This window comes from Cibotium barometz, chromosome 3 (genome assembly GCF_041138505.1).
Source record: "Cibotium barometz isolate CiBa-2024 chromosome 3, ASM4113850v1, whole genome shotgun sequence".
NCBI classification, from domain to species: Eukaryota; Viridiplantae; Streptophyta; class Polypodiopsida; order Cyatheales; family Cibotiaceae; genus Cibotium; species Cibotium barometz.
In genome coordinates this window covers 70,330,799-70,339,821 of record NC_141048.1, presented here as the reverse complement: position 1 = coordinate 70,339,821, position 9,023 = coordinate 70,330,799, and the positions used below count along the sequence as shown (strand labels likewise).

General features: G+C 39.4%; 1 protein-coding gene across 1 annotated transcript; it reads left to right on the top strand.

The window, feature by feature from the left end:
• Positions 1 to 6,083: 6,083 nt before the first annotated feature.
• On the top strand, positions 6,084 to 8,296 carry LOC147640486 (homeobox-leucine zipper protein HOX33-like). Its single transcript, XM_086781254.1, has 5 exons — positions 6,084 to 6,657; positions 7,164 to 7,368; positions 7,506 to 7,553; positions 7,686 to 7,722; positions 7,824 to 8,296. The coding sequence occupies exons 1-5, from the start codon at positions 6,440 to 6,442 to the stop codon at positions 7,886 to 7,888; spliced, it is 573 nt and encodes a 190-aa protein (XP_086637380.1). The 5' UTR covers positions 6,084 to 6,439; the 3' UTR covers positions 7,889 to 8,296.
• Positions 8,297 to 9,023: the final 727 nt, after the last annotated feature.

Sequence of the window (9,023 nt, the reverse complement as noted above, 5' to 3'; positions counted from 1 at the left end):
CATGTGCAGTCAAAATCAACAAATCCTCATTTCAAAAATAAACGACCTACTTGTATAATTGTACAACCAAACCCTAATTCAAATTTTTCTTCACACGTGTGTTTGCCTTGATCTATACATCACCTCTGTAAAATTTAAACCTATTTGGAGGTGGTCTTATAGTGCTGATATGGCATTTTGTACCTACAAACAAAATTGAAGCTGTAAAAGTTACCAAAATTTATACCGATACACACAAAATTGAACCTGCAAAAGTTACTAAAATTTAGGGCTTTTCGAATTTTGAAATTCTTGAGCTTACCAATAAGGCTATCTACACATAGCACTATTTTGATGTTTATAAATTACATTTGTAAGTGCAAAATCAAGGCTTTTCCCACTCTTTTCTTCAATTTCTTACAACAAGTAATTGCATTTGATGGCAGTTGTTATGTGCATTGTGTCGCATAGCAGTGCATATTTGGGTTATATACATGATATTTGTGCATCTTGTTAGTTGTACATTGTGCAAAATGGCATTGAATGCAGATGTATTTCATAGAAAACCACTACATAAGAAATCCACCACAAGCTAAGCATAACCAGCTTTGATACCATGTTAGAAAGCACGGATCTAGTGCAAACTAAGAAATGCCATAATAAATTGAAAGCAAGATAAAATATAAGAATAATAGGCTTAAATAGACATAAAGAGTAAACCTCTACTCCATTGCTAGTAGAAGAACACGAGACAACACTTCATAATCCAAGTACATTGAATATAGGCTTTCAGAACTTCCAAAAGCCATCCACCTCTCAAAGATGGACATTAAATACATCCTTATCCATACACGTTAATTCACTTTTTGCCTCTTATTAGGTCCCTTTTACATTCACCACACAAACGAGCCTATGTCAATAATCTTTCTTGATGTCTCGTGTGTATTCAAAGAGATTTATTACCACAAGAAAAAGATCCTTCTCCCCACATTTGATCAAACGCATGAAGGCTCGACATTTTGACATCTTCTTGGCTCATAATTGGTGTGTCCTCACTACGAGACTCATGATATGATGATTAAGCATGTGTGCTTCTATGAGTACCTAATGGACTGTATGACATTGATGCATTCCTTTGAAAAGTGGATTGTTTCCCAAAAAACTACTTTGATCAAAGGTGCATTAGCTATATGAAACATGTGGTGATACATTAACTTAAACATATTTTTTCTCTCTAAGACACTTTTACAAATTTTAAAAATTTAATAGAGACCAAGATTTTCACATGGATTTCTCCATTATACTTGCCAATAGGTTGCATGGTATCCTCGTAAATTATAACACCAAAATAAACTCATAAATTAAGAACAACCGTAAGTTTTCTCAACTTTCGATCATAATCACTCCGACAAATCAAGATAAAATGCAAGATAAGTAAGCTACAGAGGCACTCCTCGGTAATAACACCAAATTTTTTTAACCTTGTTGATGCAAGGGACATTTAGGGACGTAACACTCATTATAGCTCAACCTCGTAATGTGAAAAGCTACTCCCCCACATTCTTACTTTGTTGTCACTCTTGAGTTAGGGGAGTAATTCTTGGAGAATAAGCTATATGGGCACTATTTCTCTTGCAACACCACTAACCTTGATCACTCACACAGTAGAGGAAAGGAAGAGATGCACTGTATCACTTAAGCATGCAAGAAATCACACTCTAAATCATGCACATCACCACACTAGTAGAAGAGACAAAGAAGAAGAATAGAGTCAAGTTTGGATAATGGGATTGCGTCCTTTCTCATTCGTCAAAATGCACTTTATACATGACTACCTTTCTCATTAGTCAAAATGTACTTTATACATGACTACCTTTTTACATACGACCACTCAAGAATAAGTGGGGCCCATGGTCAAAACTTAGTTACAAAAGTGATTTTGCCTCATAGAGATGTTTGGAGCTCAGATGCCTATCATCCCTTTTTTTTAGTTTTTTTAAAACTCTTAGTGTGGTAAAATACAACAATGTGCAACCTCACTTACAAAAATAAAGACATCCCCCCTTCCTAGTTTAGATTTGAAGGGGTTCCCACTTGACGTAGAGCATCAACGACCAAAAATGCATCCTAAAAATATCCTCACATGTGAACAAGTTACGCCCAACCAAGAATCATAATTTGTAGAAGTAGGCTATCCCTTCTAAGCATGCAAGCAATCCCACTCCCTCAATCATGCACATTACCATGCTAGCACCAAGATGACAACATCACACATAAGAGCATACAAGAGAGAAGGAAGAAGAGTAGACTCAAGTTTGGATAATGAGATTGTGTCCTTTCTCATCAAAATGTATTATATATACATGACCCCCTTTTTACATGTGGTCACCCAAGACTAAGTTCCCATGCTCAAAACTATTAGTTAACAAAAGTGGTTTTGAGATGTGATTTGGATCCTAGATACTCATCATCTCTTTTTCATTAAGTAGTAAGTGTTGGAAAATCTAACATATGTAACCATACTTGCAAAATAAAGACATGATAACCATATCGATACATAGGGGCATGTCAATTTGGTATCATAATTAGAAAATCTCAAGATTTAGCAAGGACTTTGAGGTAATGCAAACCTATGCAAGACTTGATGTTTATAAAGGTGCATCAAAACTAAAACCTATTGATTAGAGAGCTAATTTTAGCTTTCAATTCTTATAGGCTTTTTCTTGATGAGTGATTTGGGTCTTGATTTGATGTTACATGTTTTTTTTAAAATTTTAATGTGCTTGTCTATACAAACAACACCTATAAAAAGCTTAAGCTCATGTAGAGTATTTACAAGAATATCAATGATTTATGATATTACTTGTCCTTTCAAGGATTTTGCGATCTCTAAGAAGGCTAGAATGAAACATGAATTAATAATGGCTACCATTTCTTCAAAAGTCCTCCTCAGTAGTACATCGTTTGTTGCCTTGGGCCATTCTTTTGTGTTTGCATTAAATTTATGGCATCTACACATCCTCTTAGTAGCAAGCTTTTGGTACCTTTAGTGAACTTTATTTGTTGTCTCATCCTCTTTTGTATATTGCTCATAGGATTTTGTGTAAGTTAAGGTATATTAGTTTAAGGAATCTCAACACTTCAAGGGTTTCTTACACATGCTACACATGATTATGATTTGTACAATTTATTCTCTAAAACAATTGAGCTAAGATAAAACTACACATTTTGCATGCAATCTATGCCATTGAATAATGATAGATTATTACTAGTACCATAAGGTTAACATTCAAACATCTAAATTAATGGTTATATAGTTTACACTGTATTTATTAAAATATGAAGAAATTAAAACAAATAATTATACCCAAGTAGACTTTAAAAATATTCTTACTTTTGTAATAATGAAAAGAGATGATTGCATGTAGGGAGCACATATTTTTTGCAAGCTACCAATTTACAACATTTTGGGGCTACCTCAACCACATGGAGTTGAATCTCCATTATTTTCATGATGGTTAGGTTTTATTCTATATCGATCCTTAATGATCTTTTGACATTCCTCTTAACTTATTCCCAATTTACAAAAGTTTAATTTGATTCCCTATTATAAGCTTTTTGAACTTAAAGATAAATCATACAATATCTCAAAGATAGCAACTTTGTACCATGAACTTTATGACGACACCCAATCTCTTCAAGTGCATATACTCTAATTTGCATAGGTATGCTTAAATAAGTGGACCGCACTAGAATACACAAATGACAACCCTTATCTTTGTACTAATCAAGTTTTGAGTAGACTCCTTTAAAGTTAATTGTACAATAAGGAGCCAAACACATATTTCTAGATTTAAGCCTTTACTGAGGTCCATCCTTTCTTGATTAAATAACTCAAACAACTTTCATGAATGTTATAATGTTGGCATAACAATCCATGTTAAAGATAAACGTTGCAAACCTTTAAACATTGGATTATAAACCCATTTCTAGAAGTGCTCCAAGCTTGTCTCTTCAAATTCTTCACAAAATGATGAAATATTTTAAGGTGGTATCACTCTTTTTAGGCACTCCATGTGAGATAAAAATAAAGATGTCAACCTTTTTGAGTGTAAGGCTACATAAATAGCATTGAAGATCCGGATGGTTTTGATCTTCATCACCTTTCTTGTAAACTAACATTGCTTGCACAATGTACCCAATGATAAGTTCTATATGCACATGCATGCTTATGATATGACTATTTCAATGCAAGGTGTAAAAAAACCCAAAAACAAAAAACTAAAGAGGATTCTTTTATTCAACGTTCATAAATAGTATTATTATGAGCTAGGAACTTTTGATGTATGCTTAATTACATGTATTCACTACGTAATTGATGGAGGTGGAAAACTTCAGTGTATGTTTATTTCACACATTTATTAGATAACATGTAACATTAGACACCTTTGGTTTATTTACTGGCTACGATTTGGATGAATAAAACTTGTGTGTGTTATGCGGGTGGACAATGCACATTTGATGTCCCATACGTGATATGATCATGTTGCATAATGGATTTGGGAATGAATTTGAATTTGAAATTTTTATTTTGGAAGAGAGGCACATTAAACATGATGTTAGTGAAAAGATTCCACAACATATCATCATTTTGAACACTAAGAAGAAGTGCACCTTCAAAGTTAGTGATACACTATGTCAAGAAAAAGGATAATGATGATAGTAGAGAGCGTTTGTGTGTGTGTGTGTGTGGGGGGAGAGAGAGAGAGAGAGAGAGAGAGAGAGAGAGAGTTTTATGAGTTGTGGGTGAAGATGCTTGAGGACATCATCATGGGAAAAGGAAAGAAAGAGCATAAATGATGAACACGCTTTGAAGAATTTCAAAGAGGTGCTTGGTGAGGGTGGTGAAATTGGGGTTGAGTGATGATAAAAGATGGAAGCAGCCACATTATCATGATGATGAAAAACTTTGGGAAAGGCAGAAGGGTCGGAATCAACGCTCCTTGGGTTGGTGTAATGATGGAGGTGAGAGAAAGGGTGAGTGTTGTTGACATGACACCCTTAACTTAGCAGGGAAATGCATGAAAGGTGTTTGGGGAGGGCGGTGAGCTCTAGAAACCATCAAAAGAGTTTACCAAATGCATGAAAACTTGTGTAAGAAGAAGGGGGAAACTATCTCAAAAGTCCCCAGGGTAAAGGGAGGGTGCGTAATTGCTATTTGACTTAGTGGGATTTGAAAGAGACCTTGTTAGGGGCTGCTGTGTCAGAGAGATTATGAGAAGCCCCCTCTCCATGTGCGTGGCCCAAGTGGGGTGTGTTTCATAGTCAACCTTGTTTAGGTGTAGGTTCTCTGTGTTTTCACTAGGGGAATGAAATTCAGAGGGAGATATATTTTATTGAGAGTCCAAGAGGGAGAGAGATTTTATTAAGTCCAACATCCAAGGAGAGCAACAAGTAGATCACAACAATTAGAGTAAAAACTTGGATCCTTTCTGCATGTGTGATGTACAACAGTACCTACCACCCAGGTTACTTTTGCATGTTCTTCTTCAATAATTAAAGAGCTATTAGGCTTTCATTAGTGTATTAGATTTTTGCAGGTGAAGTAGAGGGCGTTGGGGAGTCCCACTGCCCAGTTCACATGGATTGGGGGGGGGGGGGAAGCTCATCATCATCGTTCATCATGATAATCGGGGGCGCCCACATGCGCAGTGAGTGGGGTTCCTTCTCCGCTCATGAGGTATGATCGGTAGGTTTGGTGTGGCAAGCCCAATCCCTAGTAGCTTTTTAGTATAGCTTTTCCTTTTAGATTTTCTCTTACTATACCTAGATGCTCAAGGGCGCTCGTGAGCGATTGAAATATCATAACAGAAGTTGATACAGAGAGAGAAAGAGAGAGAGACAAGGGCCCAGGGGGAGAGAACGCAGTGAGAGAGAGAGAAGAGACAGAGAGAGAAACAACAGAAAAGACATAAACATAGGTAGAGAGAGGAAAGAAGTAGAAGCTAGAGAGAGAGAGAGAGAGAGAGAGAGAGAGAGGAGAGAATCAGAGAAAAGCTACCACATGTGACATGAGATGAGAAGTCCTGGGAGAGCTATAAAGAGGAGAGAGAGAGTAGCCGTATCGCCATTGATGACGCTGCACGACTGTCTCCCGCTCTGCTGCGGCTGCTTCTACTCTGTTCCTCTCGAAATTTGACCAGCCTACTCTCTCTCAGACTTCTCTCTCTCTCTCTCTCTCTCTCTCTCTCTCATATTCCTCAAATTTGTCGCTTCTTCTACAAAACCCACTTCGCCCTCCTGATCACGGAAGCACTTGCATTTTAGTAGTCCTCGCCAGAGACTCGTTGCCCATGTTCACCTGAGAGGGAAAGTGATTTACATCCAACTCTGCCTCTCTCTTCCCTGTGCTCCGGCATGCGAGCTCACCCACCAGAGAGCCCTTCTGGAATGCACCCACATGGAGCTCTTTGAAGGCAAGCCAGTAGACCCCGAGCTCCCAGCTGCTGCTGCAAAGGCCATCCTCCGCCTCACTGCCCAGCAACGCCAGGAGTTGGAGCTCCTCTACAGACAATGCCCAGGACCCAGCTCCTCCCTGCTCCAACAGTTCATCAAAGATCGCCCCCTCCTCTCTAACTTGGACAAGCACTACCTGAAAGCTTGGTTCCAAAGCCGCAGGTAATTCTGGCTAACCCAAACTCATCTGTGATTAACCGGTGAAATCGATTTGAATGATAACCAGTTTCGGTAACCTCCATCTCCATTTGTGCGAAAAGCCGTCTGTGTTTTAAACCATTCAGGGAAAAATCCATTTGAATGATAACCCATATGGGCTTAACACATCTCTGATGAATCCATTTGGCCCAAATCCCGTCTCTGATCAACCCATTTGGGCAAAAAACCCAGTTTCGTGGTAATTTATTTGGGGGAAAACAAAAACCCAGTTTTGTGATAGCCCATCTAATTAACCCATTTCCAGCTCACCCATGCTCATTCTAATAACGAGCTATGAGCCGATCTTGTTGTCATTTGGCTGTGACCCGCTTCTACTTTAATCCATTCAGGCAATATCCCTCACTGGACGACAATTCGTTTGGGCAGTAATCCATTCTGATTAAGCCATTTGAGCAATGATCCACAGCCTCTTGGTGTCTCTTATTACATTTTGATTTGAAATTTTGTAGACTGAAAGAGAAAAGGGATGAAAAGCTAGCACCTATGGTCCACAAGAATGCTGAACTTAAGGCTGAACACGAGTCCCTCCTCCTCCTGAATAATCGATTGCGAAATCAGACACGACTGCTCAACCTCGAGAATCAGCGCTTGAAAGAACAGCTGGAGCTGCAGAAGAAGCAGTCGGCCAGCTCAACAGTACCCTCCTTGGATAAAGTAAGCAAATCTTTTATGCCGCACGAGCTTCACCAATGCAATTAACTAGGAAAGTAAGGCTCTTACAACATAGTAAAGCTCTTACTACACAGGTGTGTGTGTGAGCCTTAAGTTTGTGTACCACGTTTTTCCGACAGGTTGCACATGTCAGAGACTCGATGGACGACGATGACGAAGCTTGTGAGGTATTTTGCAATGAATGCTCCACATGGATAATTGTTTAGCAGCTTCTTGGCCTTTCAAGCCTAACCGAATGGATGTTTGATTCTTTTCTTTACTTGCATTACATGTGGGTGGGTGGTGGCCATTCTGTGAAGTCTGGGTTGTGTGGTTTGGAGACCAGCCTTGACAAATGTAAGTTTTGGATTATAAGTTGCTTATAAGAATTCGTAGTCAAACTATCCAAGTGCATGCAGAAGCAGACTGAAGTACCTTTTCTCCTGTGGGAAATGCAGGTCAGGTTGACATAAACAGTGTTCGGTCAGAGAATTGCAGTTCTTATGGAGGGGATGCCATGTAAGGTTGAGTCATTGCATAGTCTACGCCGACTGCTGCCTCATTTGCTCAGCTGGTCTCTGAATGTGATTCTGAACGAAAATTTAGACAATAGTCTGTCGTCACTAACATTTCTAGCATATAGTCAAGGAGGCAACCAGATAGCTCCAGTTACATGTCCGTCTCGTCATCAGATGGAGATGATTCTAACGAACCCGACATAGATCTGAAGCTGCTTGTTAAGTCCAAGCATAGGGAGACAGCTGTTAAGCAATCATAAACAAGCTTGCAGAGATGTGTTTTTTTTCCCCTTAAATAAGTGATGAGCTAGTGCAAGCTGGATAGTTAGTATGACAATAATCTTTCACCGTTTCTCTTAGTGCAGACTATTGCATCTGAAAACCGATATTGAAGCAGATGTGTTTGTGCCAACGTGTGTGCTCCTTTTTGCCATGGAGCGTGCGCGTTTAGAGAGAGAGAGAGAGAGAGAGAGAGAGAGAGAGAGAGAGAGAGATTATTTTATGGTCTTTTAGAGACCAACATATGGTCTACGGTACGTGTTCAATAAGTACAAATTCGTACTAGTGTTGTGCAGGTGCACAAGCCAGGTGTGTGAATTTCTGTGTGTGCGTGTACTAAAAGGAAAGTAGCACAATGCCCTAAAGGAAATAGAACAAACTAGCACAATGCCATGATTGTTTGGGATTGTGGCTGAGCACTTGGTCTCAGTGTGCAATGTATGTGCCCATGGCTTCCAGACATTATTGGTTGCCAGGTTTTGCCTGGCGGGCTGAGTAATCCCTCAAGGACCTCTGTGTGATGTGTACATGGGCTGGTGAAAACATGGGGCAGAGAGAGAGAGAGAGAGAGAGAGAGAGAGAGAGAGAGAGAGAGTCTTGTCCATTACAGACATGATGCAGGACCTTGAGGGCCCTAATTTAGCACATTTCGGGTGCCACCAGCACTTCCACTGAAAAGCAAGCTCATGGTGGATGGGGAGTTTCCCGTCCATCTCCCCACCACCTACGCATAATTTCGCGAAACAACCTTCCCCTTGGGAGGTCAAGTCATGTATCTGAACACCGTAGGGGTTTTCTCTATGCATGTGTGCACGCGTGCAGAGAGAGACACAGAGATAGAAGGAGAAGCATGGAAACCAT

Coding starts and splice junctions, on each gene's coding strand:
- LOC147640486 (XM_086781254.1), top strand. CDS start 6,440: ATGGAGCTCTTTGAAGGCAAGCCAGTAGACCCCGAGCTCCCAGCTGCT. Junction 7,554..7,685: donor ACGATGACGAAGCTTGTGAG/GTATTTTGCAAT, acceptor CATTCTGTGAAG/TCTGGGTTGTGTGGTTTGGA. Junction 7,723..7,823: donor GGAGACCAGCCTTGACAAAT/GTAAGTTTTGGA, acceptor TGGGAAATGCAG/GTCAGGTTGACATAAACAGT.